We start from the raw sequence: 17,545 nt of genomic DNA, 5'->3' as shown, positions 1-17,545 counted from the left end.
TCTGGGGTGTTTTTGTGAAGGTAAGTATGTGGCATGCTCTGCTCTCTCCAACAGAGCAGAATACATTAAACGCTAGATATAACAGACCCTGTTATACCAGACATTGGTTATAATGGATTTCCGCTAGCGCCCCCATGAAAGTAGAGTACTGTACTGTAAGACTCACCCGAGCCACCACTGGGTCCTCCCGTGGCTGCAGAGGTCTGAGCCCCAGGATCCCTAGCTGAGCTGCAGAGGCCACCGTGTTCGTTCGCCCACCACCCTCCCCGCTGCCCATGTCTCGACTCTGCCTGTGGCTGGGACTGCCACAGCTGCGAGGTCCCTGGCACAGCCACCACTGCTGCTGGGTTCCCCCCGCCGAGACCACCCCAGAGGCTGGAGGATCAGCCATGCTCAGGGCAGAGTACAGGGGACTGGGAACTGGAGAAGCCCCCCGGCTCTGCCCTGAGCCCCATTGGCTCGGAGCTGGAGGAGCCATCAGGCTCTGCTGAAGCTGGGAGGAGCTGGGAAAGTCAGTGAGCTAAACCCTCAGACATAATGGGCTTTCGATTTAATGAACACCCCTCTCTCCCATTGGTCCGTTATACAGGGCTTACTGTATAGTGACTTGTCCCCATTGTTCTTAGTGGATTCCCTCAGGAATATGAGACAGGTGTAAAAATGGTAGGGCTTCATTACATTGTCAGAGTAATATAAAGGAGGCTTATTATAAAAGACATTATGGCCTTATAAATCCTCCATGGTACTTCAGAGATTAGAACTGGTCTAATTTTTGTACTGAGGAGATTTCCAGTCAGAATGTGGTTCATGAGCTGTTTGCTACTGACCTTTCTGGAGATGGCAGTGGCACACACATACATTGTGGGCTTGAGTCCCCAGCCCTCACTTGCTTTTCAGTCCTCTTGCTTGAACACCTTCCTGCAAACAGCACCTATCCCTTGCCATTGGGAAAATGAGAATACCTGGTGTGAAGGAAGGGATGGTGTAAATAGAGGTGCTTATCCAATGGTCGGGGGGAGAGGGTAATGGGGCATACAGAGCCCCTGCTATGGACAGAGGAGAATGGGGTACACAGAGCTCCTGCACTGTGGGAAGAGTATGTGTGAGACTGCAGGTATGCCTAGAATTGAATGCGTAAGAGTGAGGCGCAGAAGGAATTTGAGGGAGAAATGGAGGGACATAAGGAGCCTGATGTGTGTAATATGTTCAGCCTGCAGAAGAAACTGTGTGCTATCCTCTAGTTAATTGATAATCAGTTTAATGACATGTGAAGCCCTTATCTTAAAAGATGTAGACTGTTGCAGTCATCCATGTGGGATCTCGTGCATGTGGAAGATGTTACGAATGTGTTCGTTATGAGGAACAGAGATGACTGTTAACAGGATCACAAAAACCTTGTTTGAAAGTGAACTTAAAAAAGGAAAATAATTGCTTTGCATGAAACCCCATTGACAGTTAGAAGAAAGTGTAGAACATCGCACATATGGTAGGCAGAAATTTGCAAACATAGTATGTTGCAGTTAAGATAAATGTGAAGCATACATTTTCCGAGACTAGTTCTTACTCGATGAGATATAACTAATGCAAACTTGGGAAGATGTTGCTCACAGTACAGTGGCAAATATTCTGGCACTCAGCTGTAAAAGGTTTGTAAGTAAAGTACACCTAATTATAAAAATGGCAACCTAATGCTCAGTTTTCTAGAATTTAAGGAATATTTTTTTCTTTTTATAAATAGACCTCCTTTTGTGATTGGTTGTAGGATGTCTCTTTTGAAATTGTAAGCTGGGGAGCCGAGCCATCAAATTAATTAAAATAGCACTTGGCTAAGTTAAAAGGAGGCTTTGTGGAATAGACAGGCCATGGTTTAAAATCAAAATTTTGGTGAGACACTCTCTGCATTTGTTACTTGAGCAGATTTAGAGTGTCAGACTGTTAGTAATGACTGGATACGTTCTCTAGGAACATTTACAGGGTCTCGTGTGAACTTAAACTACTTGCCTATCATACACTGAGAATGAAAGTGGATATGCTAGTGCTTATTACACGGTAGAGGTAGTTAAGTATTCTAAAATAATGTCTTGCAAAGTATGTATGTACAGTAACCCTCAATTTAATGGACTAATGGGGGAAAGGGCATCTGTTAATCCACTGACTCTCAGCCCATCACTCACTCCTGCCCTCTACCTCCCGCCTTCCCTTCACCCCTCCTGCCCCATTCTTCCCCTCACACTTCCCTCTCCAAATTATGAGGAGCGGAGCTGAGTGCTGGACTGGCTCCTTCCACCTCCTGCAGCTATCAGATCTGCAGCCCCTCCAAACCCCAGCTCCAAGCCTCCTGTATGAAGGTAGAGCATGACTGCCCCTAGCCTGCCAGTGGGCGGCAGCCTCCAACACCATGGCTGCTGCTCAGCACCATTACAGGCAGCAGTGGCTGGGCGCCAACGTGCTCCATGCACACGAGGCTGGGGGAAGAGAGCTTCTGCACCCTGCCACAGGACCCGCCCCCTGCTCCTCTGGCCCCTGTGGTCCTGGCAGTCCCAGCCACTCCAGCAGCTTCTCCAGTCCTAGCAGCAGCTTTGTATAATTATTATTTTAACATAGGATGTGTGGCTATTGGAGACTTGAAATGTTACTTTTAGATGGTAGACTTTCAAGGACTGGATGATTTTCAGTGTTATATGCCTAAACCTGTGTGAACACTTTTTTTTTTTTTTTTTTTTTTTTAAACAAGCTATTTGGCTTCTCTCTTGGGCCACCCATTTCAGTACCTGGAATATGGACTTAGAAGGTGTGTAATTTTTCATTTATTTGCTGCAGTGCTCCCCACTTTAGTTCAAAACATTTAGCTTGGTTTCTGTCTAACTTAATAGCAGCCTTCAGTTGCTGTCTGATTTGACATTGGTCAAAATATTGTAATATAGAACTCGAGTTGTGTAAAAACATTATAGATATGAGTAAACAAACGTTTAAAAATGCATGTTCTTGTGGTTAAGTCAGAAGAGTTTTTGGTGGGATGGGAACCACTGGTTTAGCCGAACCTTTTCAGTTGCACAGCACACTTCAGTGAAACCAACACAATTCCATGGCGCGCACACTTTTTTTTCCAGCTGAAGTGATTTGCCAAAAACATTATTTACTTACATTTACTATGGTTACAGTCTTACTAGAGAAGTTTGCAGAATAGTGCATACAACAAGAATCAAATGCATTCAAGTTTTGAATACACAATCTTCGACAACGAGCACAGACGTGTTTTCAAAATCTGCTCTCTGTCATGCTGGGGATGTTGAGTAAATAACGACTGAAAACTTCAGCAGCTGCTCAATTACTTGTGGGTTGGGGAAGGTGGCTCCAGAAATCAGGCTCCCTTCTTGCCAGTCTGTTGGGGCCAGGACGCGGCATTCAAACCATGTTCCAGCTGCACCAGGCTTCCACACTCGCTCCTTCCTTCTTGCTACAACAGGGAGTGGGGTGGGCTCCCTTCCAGCCCATTAGGGATGGAAAGCAGTATTTCATCTGCCTCCCAGCATGAACAGGGTGCTGTGAAGCAGACATTAAGAGCCACCATGGTGTGTGCATGTGGCAGGGGTGAGGGGGGATTGACTCACCCTGCATCAGCCACAGTGAGGGGAAATTGACAAACTCTGTGCCAGCTGGGACTCGAACAGCCTGGCTTCAGCCCAGTTTTCTCCTGTGGTGATGCTGCAAAGAGCTGAAGCAAGGAGAAATGGATGAAATTTCACAGGACAGTTGGACACTTTTTACAGCACACTGATTGAAAACCACTGGGCTGTTAGAAGGAAAAGGTTTGTTTTTAAAAGCTGGAAATAAAATCCTAGGGAGTAACATGGGAGTAAGTATAACTGTCAAGTCAAGCCTCAAAGTACCATTACACGGTCCAAAAAAGAATTTAAAGAGCAACTGTTAGGACATCTAACAGCAAACAAAAATGTAAATAACTCAAAAGCGGGAAGGTACTAATGGAGCTCTCAAGGAAGACAAGGCCAATGCCAAGAACCTAAATGAATTCTTTACATAAGTCTTCACTGTAGTGGACGTGAAGGATATGCCCACACTTAATTCTTAATTTGTGACCTAAAAAGAATGGAAATGTCCCAGACTGAGGTGTCAGAAGAGATTTTGGAACATATTGATAAGTCACTGAGACCAGATCATGGACAGTGGGATAAGAGGAGAGAGGAGGCAAAGCCTCCCCAAACAGGATGCAGTGCATCTCTAACAGGGTGCCTCGGAGTGCTGATGCAGAGAGGGAGCCTGGAATATGGCCCAGCCAGTGCTCTACCCCCAGGTCCTTTTCATCTATTGTGCCCTGAAGCCTCACTCAAGCTGCTCCTCTTGGCTCCCATGCTCCCTCTCTTCCCCCAAGGCTTCCCCTCCCTGTTAAATTTTAAAAAATAATGTTTTTTAAACTTTTAACCAATTCTTATCCACTCTGAAGGGCAGCATTCTGCATCCATGAGGACTTCACTGAGTCTGCTGTGCTGATTTGCTTTGTACTGGGTTTTGATGGTGGTATCTGTCAAAATTTTGCTTTTTAATGGAAACCCACTATATGGAAATTTTAGTTTTAGACTGTTTTTCCCACATAAAATACTAACTTTTCTTGGTGCTCATTTTTTGAATACCTCTTAGTTAAAATTGCTGCCTGCAACAAATTAAAGCTTCAGTTTTAATCCTCTCAGGCCCTAAATGGCTGCTCCTTCTACATATATCTCTGTTTATACCTAGTCCACGCAACCTTCTCTTCTTAAAGCCTTCCGGTATACTCCAATGGTTTTTCTTTGTTTCATTTTGTATGCTGTTCCTTATGGTTGAAATAGTTAATTTATGTTCCAGATACTCAGCTTTCTCCTTCAGATTTCTACATGTCCTCTGTGAGACCTTAGAGCAGTAAGCCTGCAAGACTTCTGCGCAAACTGAATCTTGTGGAGCTGCCTAGTATACAGTAGACCACCGACTTATGCAGAGTTTGCGTTCTTGTGCAACCCTGATTAAGTCAAATTTCTTGTAACTCAGGGGAACCAGGAAACTGACCAGCGCAGCTCCAGTTTTCTGTCAGGTGTGGCAGCCGCTCCTGTCAGTGGTGGCAGCAGAGAATCAGGCGCTCTACTGCTGCCATGACAGGAGCCAGGAAACTGACCCAACACAGTAGTACTGGTCAATTTCCCTGCTTCTCTGAGTGGCAGGAAGCTGGCGCCTGGCCAGTTTTCTGGCTCCCCTGAGTGGTGGGCAGCCCCGAGGCAGGCGCCAGCTCTCCGCCACTGTGTTGCGTTAACCTGAGATACACGCAACTCAAGTGTGTATATCTCAGGGTTCTGCTGTGTTGTCTGAACTAGACTGTAGACTCTTTGGGGCAGGAATTGTGTAATCTTTTTTTCTATAACGTATGAGGACATTGTTGGCACTGCAGACATGTACAATTACCTTTATTTTAACAGTTTCCAGCAATTAAAGTAAGATTGGAGAGTCAATGCTTGTATGTTAAAATATCGTTAATTGCTGCTCACCAGCTTGTTTGAGATGTTAAATGTCCTCAATGTGCCCTTGCAAATAGAATCCCTAACTTTATAGGCAGAGATCCAAGAATTGAAAAACTCATGTCTAGCCAGTTAGATCAGCTGATTATCTAATGCCTTTGGTAAACTAGTTGCAGACTATTTGCCTATTCTGTGTCATTAAGCAAACAATCAGTTTTTGACAAAATATATAACTTAACTATTCCTTTGTGTAGTCACCTGTAAAAGGACACACACTTTTTTTCTAATTGCTTCCACCTGTGCTTTGAAATCAGTAGAAGAAGAAAACTCTCTTTGATACATTGCAGCATTTGTGAATGTATTGCCACATTTAGGTATTTATATTTTGTCAGAAACTGCATAAAATCTAATATTTCTTCTATTCATCATTTCTCTACATTCACCAAAAGTAGATCAGTGAAATATAAGTACCATTAATTTGGGCCCCCATTCCATCTGATCAGAGTGGAATAACAATGATTTTTAAGTTTATTTTTAATCAACATTTCAAAAGTTTAAATCAGCTGTATGTGACATGACCAGGTGGTGAGTTATCCCTAAGTGTGCTGTTAGTTCCAAACCAATAGTATACCAAAAAGGTTGCTTTAGAGTACCATTTAAAAATCCATGTAGGTGGATAATTGCAGTCAGTACTAATAACTGCCTTCATAGTAGAAATGTACAAGCTTGTCTCCTTTGGAACAAATTTGTCATAGAGTTTAAAATAGCACAGCTGGAGAAGAAATGGTAAATAGAATTATATAGATCCAAAGTAGATGTTTATATTGCAGTGTTGAGGAATTTGCATTGAGAGAGCTATTTGTGAAAGGTGGTCACTTTGTTTTGAAACTGTATTGTGTAGGTTAGAATAAAACAGCATTATAGCATCTCGGTAACCTCTTGCTGGTTAAATTCTAAATTAGCTGTGTGCAAGCACTGTCAGTCCTGACCATTTGTAAGTGGCTTAGTTACACAGTAGAGCATCACTAGTTTTCTCACATGGCCATTGTCCACCTCTCATTTCTGTAGTGAGCTGTTAAGTGTTTGCTGAGGGCTCACATTGCTAAGACTTCCTTGGTTTTACAAATATATTACAAATTATGATTATTCATGGCCAAGTTTTTAATCTAGTTATAAAATACAGTTGCCTGTCACTTTAATTTTGTAATGGGTTCCTCAGTGGCACTCTGATTGGAATGTGGGGATGTCATTAAACTTGATCATTTAGCTTTTCTTTGAAGTACAATGGGACAGACTTAAGTGCACATAATGTGAACCTTCTTTTTAAACCACACTGTCATGGTTACAGGGCTAGTTGTACTACTAGCCCTTTTCTTTTCTCTCTAACTGCATACCCCCAGATGTTGAGGGCCTCTACATATTTCAGGATACAAATCCACAATTTTCCCACTCATAGCCCCGGCCCTGTGTTATAGTCCCCTATGGATATGTCCACACTGCAGTTAAATACTCCTGGCTGGTTCATGTCAGCTGACTCATTCTTGCACTACTGAATCTAATGAGCCTGGATTCTGAAACAGAGCACAGGCTCCATCTGAGTCCATGTATCTGCGTCATGATTAGTCAACCCCATAGTGAGCACTGCGGAAACCAAGTCAGCTGACCACAGCCCAGCTGTGAGTATTTTGAGTTGAGTAGGATTTACCCTTGGACACCAGTAACTGGTAAGTGCAAAGGTGAGATGTTAGGCGAATGCTGGCAGGGAACATTCTCCAGCAGTAGTTACACCTGAGGTTTTTGTCTCCATTAATGCTGACATCAGTGGCACTGGTACAGGCCTGGGCACTCTACTTATGTCAGGCTTTCTAGTCTTCCTCATAGAGACAGTGCTTCATCTCAAAGTGTTGGGTGCCATTCTTGATGGTGGCCCTCCAGGTAACCTGATCTTCCACCTCGCACGTGTCAGAGTAAATGTCACACTTCACCAAGGTATTCTTAAGGACGTCTCTGTAGCACTGCTTCTGCTCCCTGCAAGACCTAACCCCAGTCTTCAGCTGAGTGTAGAGAATCTGTTTAGGCAGACATGTGACGTGCATCCTGATCATGTGACCAGACTGTTGTAGCTGCCTATGGGCAATTGTTGCCCTAATGCTGCAGTAAACAGCCCCTGTGAGGAGGCTAACATTGGTTCATCTGTCCTGCCACATGATGCCCAATATTCTCCTCAGGTACTTTTTGGTGGAAATTCTCCAGATCTTTTCTGACACATCTGTAGAGCTTCAGCTCCGTATGGCAGTGCTGGGGGGACTGTGGCATTGTAGATGTTGGTCTGCGTCCTGATGTCAGTCATCAGACATGCCTCCATGAATGTCCATAAGATGCACTGGAAATCTGGTGGTGGATTTCATCATCAGTGCCCGCGCTGCTGGACACACAGTGCCCAAGATAGGGGAAGCTGTTGCCATTTTTCAGCAGTTGGCCATCCACCATGATGGTTGATTCAGATAGGGGTATGGTGGATGTTGGCAGAAAGAGAGCTTTGGTCTTTTGTGTATTGAGAGTCAGTCTGAACCTGCAGCAGGCCATGGTGAAAATGTTGATTACTTGGAGACCATTTTCAGAGGTATCATTGACCTCAGCATCATTTGTGTACTGGACTTCTATCATTGATTATGAGGTCTTGGCTCTGAAGTGGCATAGATTAAAGAGGCTACCATCTATCCTGGAGGTTATTTTGACTCTATTTGGGAGGTCATGTCCAATAACCTGGAGCCTGGATTCCAGGAAGATATTATTTGCTTGTGTGCTTTCCCACACCCTTGTTTGACTCCAGCCCTTACATCAGTTGGTTCAGTTGTGTCACAACTGCTTTCTTAAAACCAAAACATTATTTCATAGTAGGAACACAGCATTTAGAGAGAATCTTTAGGCATGCCTATCTTGCCTAAAGGCTGCTTGTCCTTTGGTCATAATCATCTACTATTTGTATAGAGTGAGTTGCAGGGCTATTCCTAGCAGGTCAGCATTCTGTATCGGATATGGACTGACTACAGATCTTCAACTCAGAGATACACTTGAGAAGTGTTCCATATGATCCTTTAAAATACTTCCAGGTAGAGCTGAGGTTAGCGGAAATTAAAGTACGAAAGACCCTCAAGGTTATGAACCTAAAGTTACGAAGGCTATGGCTACACTAAAGAGAGAATTGGAAATAAGCTATTTTGAAACAGCTATTTCAAAATAACATAAACGCATTTTGAAGTAGCATTTGCAGACAAGTAGCACGATTTCTAAATGGTGCCATTGACCGCCATTATGGCCTATTTTGAAATAGCATTATTCTGTGTCTAATAGCACCTATTTTGAAATAGGCATTATTCCTCCTACAGTGAGGGTTACCAATTTCAAAATAACGCTCCCAGGATTTCAAATTTATTTTGACATAGCACATGCATAGTGTAGACTCTCTAGCAAAGTTAGTTCAATAATAATTCTGTAGTGTAGATGTAGTCAACTGCACACATCATTTAGAAACAGAAGTACACCATCAAGCAACAGAAGTACCAAGAAAAAAAAATCAAATACTCCATTAAAAGTGAAGTATTTTAAAGTGTTTTTAAAAAAGACCAATATAAGAAAACTTTGTGTCATTTAAACTAAGATGGCTGAAAGCAACATTTTTCTCCCATGTAGTAAAGTTTCAAATCTTTATTAGATTCAGATGTAAACTTTTGCAAGAATTGTAATGTTTTGTTCAGCGACTTGCGAGCAACCTGCATTCAGGTGTCCATAACTCTAAGGTTCCAGTGTGTGTTGTACACAGTGCCACTTAGTGGATGAAGAGTATAACGTGGCTTATCATTCCCTTATTTACCTAGAACAGTCCCTACTTCTTCAGACACCCCAGCAGCTGTCTGATACTGTGTAGTCCCTCAGAACAACTTCCGTCTTCCCTTGAGAGGATTCTTCCTTTAAAACCAGCCCCAATTCTGGTCATGTACTGGTTTGTCAGCCTTTTGTTTTTCTGAGAAGCAGCTTATCTTGAGCCATTTTCCCCCCTCCTGCTTTTTTTACAGTTCTCTTTTAAACTAAACCAATATATTTGTACACTAAAGCAAAACCAGATTAGCATACAGTATTCAGCAATTACAGAGCAGCTGTAGTTCAATCGCATCGATGTCAATCAGTAACAAAATATTTTGTGGGTGGGATAGCTCAGTGGCCTGCTAAACCCAGCGTTGTTAGTTCAGTCCCTGAGGAGGCCATTTAGGGATCAGGGCAAATAGATGTCAGGGATGGTGCTTGGTCCTGGCAATAGGGCAGGGGACTGGACTGGATGATCCGCGAAGTCCCTTCCAATTCTGTGAGAGGGGGATGTGCGTGTATCTGTTGGGATCAGAAAGCCAAGTTCAATTTCAATTTAATTACTCTTTTTGTAACATGTGGATTTGACTCAGTAAGGGACCAGTCACATGTTCATAAAATACTGCCATATGTACTATGTGTTTCCCTAATAGTTCATCTTAGTATTTTGGTTGTATTGGAATGGATAAATTTGTGGAGGAAAAAATTTAAAATGTTAGCTTAAATGAAGATGAATGGTTTTAATATAAAATAATCCTATTTAAGTCTCTGCATTTGCAAGACTACATTGAAAATGGCTTTCAGATCTCTTCACTTAAAACTCACATGCAGTGAATTTATTCATAAATGTATGCATTGAAGCACTGCACAGATACAATGAGTAAATGAAATACAACTTTCACTGGTTGGCCACATTTCTTAGGCTCTTCCTTCATCTAAAGCAGTGTGTCTTAAACTTTTTGAGACCATGGAACACCAGATAGTATTTTTAGGCGAACACCTATGAAAATTTTCTTTAAAAGAATTGTCAGACAAAAAACCAGCATATATAGCAAAAACAAAATGAAGTAGTTTAATCAGGTATCAGAGCAATGAAGAAGTAACATTGTACAGTCTTCCTCCGCCTTACGAGGGTAATTCGTTCCTGAAAAACCCCTCTGAGGGCAAATTCTCGTAAGTCGAAAATGTAATGACCAGTAATTTCAGTGGGAAAAAATTGTATGCGTTCCTGAGCTCCAAAGTGTACACTCATTTATGCTAAAACACCACCAAATCCCAGGGTAGGGCAGAGCAGGGCATGGGGAGGCAGACCAGCCTGAGCGCAGCTTAGGTTAAGTGGGGAGGGGGCATGGCCAGGGGCTGGCCAAATGGGAAGCTAGGCAGGCACAGGGGCCCCCGGCTGGCAAGGGGCAATGCCTCTCTCGTGCGGGGCTGCACAGTGGAGAGGCCCCACTGGCGGCAGCTGAGGGCGAGCCAGGCGCTAAATGGGAGGAGCGCCACGGATGGCAAATGGCACCCGAGGCACAGCTGCGCGGGGCAGGTGGCGGCAGCCCCCTAGTTGCCCAGGGGGTGAGCAGCAGCAGCAGCAGGGCTTGGATGGGCTGCGCGCCCAGCATCCACATCTCTGAGCAGTGTGATCTACTGGTGGGACTCGGATGAGTCTACCTCCTGCACCAGACTGCCGCCCTTTTGCAGGGCGCTGCCGCCCCCCCGCACGGCCTCTTCGTCAAGACCAACGCAGCTGACTCCATCCCTTCGGTGCTTGCCTACCAGCGCTGCCAGCCTCCAGATCGGTCCTCGTAAATGTGAAGAAATGCTTTGTAAGCCGAAGTAGGGGTATTAAGTGAAACTCTTCATAAAATCGAATTCTTGTAACTCAAATGGGTGTATCTCGGGGTATGACTGTATCTGGTTTTAATAACAAACTATATACCATCAGTGAATGTTTCCAACTGCTCACAGGACGTTAGTGAATTGTTCACAAACACCACTGTTCTGTAGAACACAGTTTAAGAAATACTGATCTAACATAATCATAACAGTACTAGCCTCCAGAAATTACTTGCTAAGAATAGAGGAACTGAGATGTTTAGAGAGAATATTTGTTCTTGACACTTCTTTTGTTATAGAGCCTTATTTTTTCCCCCCCCATAGTGTGTCTCTCTATCGGGGGAATTGCAGACCTATCCGGTTTGAACCACCGATGCTGGATTTCCATGAACAGTAAGTTGGAAAGTTTTTATTTTTGTTCTTGTTTGAAGACAAATACAAAAATTAATGTAAACACTTACATTTGTTGACAAAAACTTTAAACATCTCTCCATAAATGCAACTGGTCTAGCTATCCTCACCACCATCCTACCTAAAACCAAGCTCTTGACTTGTTTTGTACAATTGATCTAAGAGGTGGAGGGATAGCTTGTTTTAAGCCAAGTCTGCTTTTATATCATGCTACAGCGAAGCTAGCTGGTTTACTTTCCATTTGTAGGAATGAGTAATGGGACAGTGTGAGGAATATAGAGAAGTGCATGGAAAATAGTGCAAGTTTTTGCTCAAAGTGGAATATTATGCTGACCCTGAGTTATTTTTTAACCTGTGAGGGGAAAGGGAATCATATATATAGTTTTGTCAAAGTGATTGCTTGGGCATATTTTATGAACATAAGTATCCTTCTCTATCATTTAGTGAATGTCACTATACATTAAAGCTATATGAAAGTGCTTTATTTTACATGTATTAGATAATGGTCTTTGTCAGTGGAATGAACAGGCTATATAAGCTATATGCCACATTTATATTAACACATTGTTACAAAAAGAACATGTAAGAAAAGCTAACCAGCCATCCTAGGTTTGTCTATATTTTAGTTCTTTGATTTTGAGAACTTTCATGATTTTTAAATATAAGTATATGGTCATGGTGAAAAAATTTAACTGCCATTATTTGTTTGTATTTTTAAGCAAAAATGTACAGTACAAACATGCTGTGTTTAGTCACATATCTGCTATAAAGTAAATATATGGAGAAATTCCTGAAGAAATTCTGATTTGTAGTGAATACACAGCATTCTTTTAACAGTTGAAAGTTTTTTAATTTTATGCAGTGTTTTAGAACTCCTTTTACTCTGCAGAAAAAAAAATCTTGCATTTAAAATCTATTCTGTATGCACCTCAGCAGGAAATTAAATGAGCTAGGGGTCTTTCCAAAGTGTTTTTTATTTCAGCAGTACTTGAATGTCTGCTCTTCATAAAAATATGAATTTAAATGTAGGATCTCACTGATTTAGCTTTAAAATTTATGTCTTAATCTTTCTGGAACTTTGAAACAAGTAAGTTAATATTAATCTGAAATGCTGCCAAAATTGTGCAAGTTTATGATCTGCAAAAAGCAGGTGCATTTCTGGAGAATTAGTGCCAAATGTTATGGACTTTTTAACTAAATATGGAAATTCTCGATTAAAAGTTGTAATGGATCGTGTGCATCAGACTTTGAGCCACTAAAATTTTTCTTTACCTTTTAAACACTTAAATGCCAGCTATATTTTATCTGCTATATAAAAAAAATTGAAATGCTTTGGAAATCTTTTTCTTTGAGATCATGTTCATGTTGATTCTAATCAGGTGTGTCTGAGCAGATGCCCATTAGCTAGAATATTTTTCCCCCTAGAAGCTAGCTAAAGGGTTGGCCTGAAGGCCCTTGGAATAGCACCTTCATGACACTCAGAGAGCCCTGCCAACCTGCCATCTCTAAACTCCTTCTCGCTACCAGAGAGGATTAGCAGGGGATTCCCTGTGCTCTTGTCGGAACAAGTACAGCAGGAATCTGTTTACATAGTTCTTCTTGTGCTAATTAGTAGTTAAGGTTATTAGCATTAGATTAAAATTGCTTTAGGGGAGACTTCCCTTCTAGTGCTTTCTTGATGCTGAGGCATGCCTAGGTCTTCAGCCTTCAAAGCCTGTGAAACATGCGGCAAGTGTGTACTCAGAAGTGATCCTCTCACACTTCTTGTTTGAAGTGCTTAGGAGGGACCCATCAGAAGGATCATTGCACCATCTGTAAGACCTTTCAGTCTCAGGCTTTAAAAGAGAAAGATCAGCACTTGAAGGCTGTGCTAATGTAGAACGCATTCTGGCCACAGTTGGTTCCCAGATCAGTGGACCTTGTGCTAAGTACCAGCACCATCATCTTCATGAGCACCTGTTGTGGAGTAAGGACAAGGACTCCTAGCACCAGGCAGATTACACTCATGGCTCGCATGCTGCACGCAGGCACTGTTCTCAATCAGTGGTGCTGCAAAAAAGAGTCCGAACAGAGGATGATCTGCTGCTGCTAGGCCTAAGGATCCAGCCATCATGAGGCCCGAGTTTGGCCACATTAGTTCAGCTCCTCTACCAGTGGCTGTTGTATCAACTCCTGCCTGTGTGGAAGGGCAGTTGAATCTGGACCCTTGTTTACTGAGGACTAGCCATGAGCTGCACCTTTCTTATGCCAGAGACATTCAAGTAATCCCAAAAGCTGCTTCATCTCGTAACACCCGTCTGCTCTTCCAGTCTGGAAAAGTCATGGTATCAGTCACTCCTGATGTGATGACCAAACAGTCCCCTACATGACTGCACTACTCTCTGACACTGGAACAGACCAGCACCCACCCCTTGTCCCAGAGTCCTAGGAGAAAACGGTTGGTGCCTGGAAGTACCAGTCCTCTATGGTCGTCTTTTCAGATACCTCAGAGTCAGACTTCTGTAGGTCCCATAGGAGTAGGGACAGACAGTCCTCATCAAATTGGGACCGATACCCTTCTCCAGCGCTCTGTGCAGTGGCCCTTTTGGACTCCCTGGACTTTGCATGAAAGCCAAGGTCAGGTCTGGGGTTTTCATTCCAGAGCAATATTGATGGCCTTCAAACATGTTTGTTCCCTGTCCACTGCTACGTACACCGGGAATATTTGGAATAGTTCCCATTGTCACGTCACTTGATGCTGGTATCTTGATGCTTCCAGTACTGGTACAACTGGTACTGTCCCTGGTTGTGTTGGCACGAGTGGCAGCTCCAGCATTGATCATTGCCTCAACATCGATGAAACTTTTGGCACTGGCAGTACCTGCAGTGGTGTATGCTGTCCTGGCACCAAGAGGCATAACACCATCTGGCCTGGCACCAGCCCAAGGACTCCAGGTGCCACTGAATCCCTTGGGTTTGGAAGGAAAAGAGCAGCAGTGCTTCTTAGGGGTATCTTTCTCGTCAGTGTTGGTGGGCATAACTGCTGCCCCGGCCGTGGAAGACAGAGTCCTTCAGCAACTTCTGTGATGGCTTTCCTAGGACCTGGGCATTCAAGTGGAGAAGTTAATGGTGGATGCAGAGCCAAAGGTGGATATTCTTGTCCCCTCTGTACCTGCTGATGTCACCCTGGCCCTCATAGAGACCATCTTGGAAAACAACAGACTGTGTGGCAGACTCTAGTCTCATTGTTCTCTACTGCTACTTTGTGATGTCCAGGGTCAATGAGCACTTATGCATCCATCCCCTGTCTGACTTGCTCAAGGGTGGTGATGCTGACCAAGGTGATCATACGAGTTTCCAACAGCTCTCTCCAGAGAATTGGGAGGCAAAATGTCTAGACATTTACAATATAAAGGTCTATTCGAGGGGTCAGCAACCTTTCCAAGGCAGAGTGCTGAAACTTGACCTTTTTGACCTCTATGTATGGTCTGATTGCTATTGATACTCTTTAAAATCACTAATAGTCATTGTTACAACAGCTTCAATAATAAATAAAGAGGCAGAGCTTTATTGTTTAGGTGGTGATTGGTAGCATCAGCTGGTCTTTTGTTAATCCACGGGCGGCATGGCTTTGAGCAAGCTCCTGTCTGCATGGGGGGAGCAGGGGTGAGGCTGAGCTCCCACCTTGCATGCCAATGAAAATTAGCTTGTGTGCCACTCTTGGCACCCCTGCTGGGGACTGCTGACCCCTGGTCTGTCCTCTGGTGAGTTATGCTCTGCATTTCAAATCATCAGGCCAGCATGAGCAGATACTGCTATAGTACGTATAGGGTAGTGATGAAGTTCTTGAAGCTGTTACAGGGCTCTGATTCTGAGTTCGCAGCTCTGGTAGAAGGGGGGAGCTCATCTCCTGAGTTCTGCTGCAAGCCACACTGACCATCACAGATGCAACTACTCAAGCGATGGCCAGAGGTATTGCTGCAAACAAACTCTTGGATCCAGGTGTTGGGACTGTCAGATGAGGTCCAGCAAATTATCCAGTCTCTCCCGCTTCCCTTCCTCCAGTTCCATGGTTTGACTCTTTCCTGAGAAAATGGACAAAAGGCTGAATATCCTGAAGCCATTTCCACCTTGCTGAATAGACCTTGTCAGCTCTGGCCCTCCCTCTTACTGGGACCCCACTCTTTAAATACCCCTCTGAAACCACCCCCCGACTCATGCATCGGATGAAGCAGGTCTTTTCCCACGAAAGCTTGTGCTCCAAAATATCTGTTAGTCTATAAGGTGCCACAAGACTACTTGTTGTTCTGAAGGATTTGAGTTACTCTTAAGTCATTGCCCTTTATATTCCTGCGATACACTAGAAACATTTAAGAGTATGTTGCCCTCTGTGTTACTACCAGCCGCAGAAGCACTAGGACAGTTTGCACAGCACTGGTCAGCAAAAGCCTTCCTCTGATCTGAAGCAGGCCTTTTGAAAGCGCAGTCAAGGACAACGGACCAGATCACCAGCTGGATCCCCATCCCACCTTAACCTTCTTGTCTTGACTGTCCCCTTTTTACCATATATGACCCTGTATAAGCTCAAACTCCTAGGTGCTATGCACGGGTGGAGAGGGGACACTTCATCTGGTTCTGTGCCCACTGCCTCTTGCAACACCCCACCCACCATGCCACTTCATGGACCCTTCTCATCAGTGACTTATCCAGGAAGTGCAGTGGAAGAACTCTGGGACAAGGGTTTTTATTCCCAGTATTTCCTAGTACTGAAAACCAGAGATGATCTTATGTCCATCCTGGACCTGTATGAACTAGAGCAAATTCATGAAGAAACAATTTCTGTTTTGGTTTCCCTAACCTCCATCGTCCACTCTCTGGATCCAGCAGGCTTGTATGTCAACTTTGACTTGAAAGACACTCATGTTCGTATTGCAGTCACCCAGCCCCAGAGGAAGTACCTCAGGTTTGTGGAGAACAGTAGTCATCAATTTTTAAGTCCTTCCATTTGGCTTGTCAGCGGCACCTTCAGTTTTCACCAAGTGCATGTTGGGCACTGCCCCATTCTTGCACAGGCGCCAAGTTTGGCGGTGTTGCTGTACTTTGACTGGCTGATCAAGGGCCATTCCCGGATCCAAGTGGAAGCTCAGATCAGATTCGTTTGAGCCACCTTCAACAATCTTGGTCTCCTTCTAAATGAAGTGAAATCCACTCTGTCCCCTGTCCAAAGGATAGAGCTTATGGGGCAGTATGGGACTTGACCCAAGGCTGCATACCTGTTGCCCAGATACAGAGGGGAAATGATGGTTGTCAAGGAGACCATGCAGAACTTTAGCTTTTTCAGGTCTCTGGTCATGCAGGTCTAGAATAGACCAAAATTCCCTCTTGGACCAGGGAATAGGAAAATGGCAGGAGTAAAAGCTGGTGCTGCAGAACTCCCATGAGACAGGTGGGTTGAGAGGGAGGTGGCAAGGGGATAGACTGGAACCGGAGGGCATATCCCATTCTACCATGTCTGAGATCCACTTGTTGATGGTAATCTGGGACCAAGCAAGATAAAACTGGGACATCCAGTCCCCAAGTTTGGGCAGTGTTTGAGAGAGAGACAGACTGCGGCACCATCCTTGAGCACACCCTGAAAAGTTTTTCTTGGTGCTAGGGGCCTGGTATGAAGAGGATTGCCTGTGGTGGTTATTACTAGAGGCAATTTGGGGTTGCCTACAATTTCAGTGACTTTCTCTTTGAGTAAAATCCTGCTTCTGCTGAGAAGGATACCATTATGGAGGTGGATGAGGTTTAAAATGCTTTCTTTGAGTGGCCAGAATTTGGAGGCCCAAGGACTTCAGCGTAACTCTGGTATCCTTAAGGCTGTGAAGTCTGGAGTCAGTCTGCTTCGCAAAGAACCCTGAGTCATCAAAGGGAGGTCTTGGGTGATCTGCTGGACCTTTTGGAGTATCCAAGAG

The 17,545-nt window shown here is 43.9% G+C and overlaps 1 protein-coding gene across 4 annotated transcripts in view; it reads left to right on the top strand.

Moving 5' to 3' along the window:
• TMEM131 (transmembrane protein 131) overlaps positions 1–17,545 on the top strand; it is a 189,606-nt gene that overhangs the window by 77,068 nt on the left and 94,993 nt on the right. For all 4 annotated transcript variants that reach the window (XM_074991904.1, XM_074991913.1, XM_074991898.1 and 1 more), the window contains one exon: positions 11,520–11,588. In XM_074991904.1, the coding sequence (XP_074848005.1) occupies positions 11,520–11,588 (69 nt within the window). The remainder of the gene's footprint in view (positions 1–11,519; positions 11,589–17,545) is intronic.

The sequence above is a fragment of the Carettochelys insculpta genome, chromosome 1 (genome assembly GCF_033958435.1).
Source record: "Carettochelys insculpta isolate YL-2023 chromosome 1, ASM3395843v1, whole genome shotgun sequence".
In the NCBI taxonomy this organism is placed as follows: domain Eukaryota; kingdom Metazoa; phylum Chordata; order Testudines; family Carettochelyidae; genus Carettochelys; species Carettochelys insculpta.
Note: the sequence above shows the minus strand (reverse complement) of the source record. Positions and strands in the feature narration are given on the sequence as shown.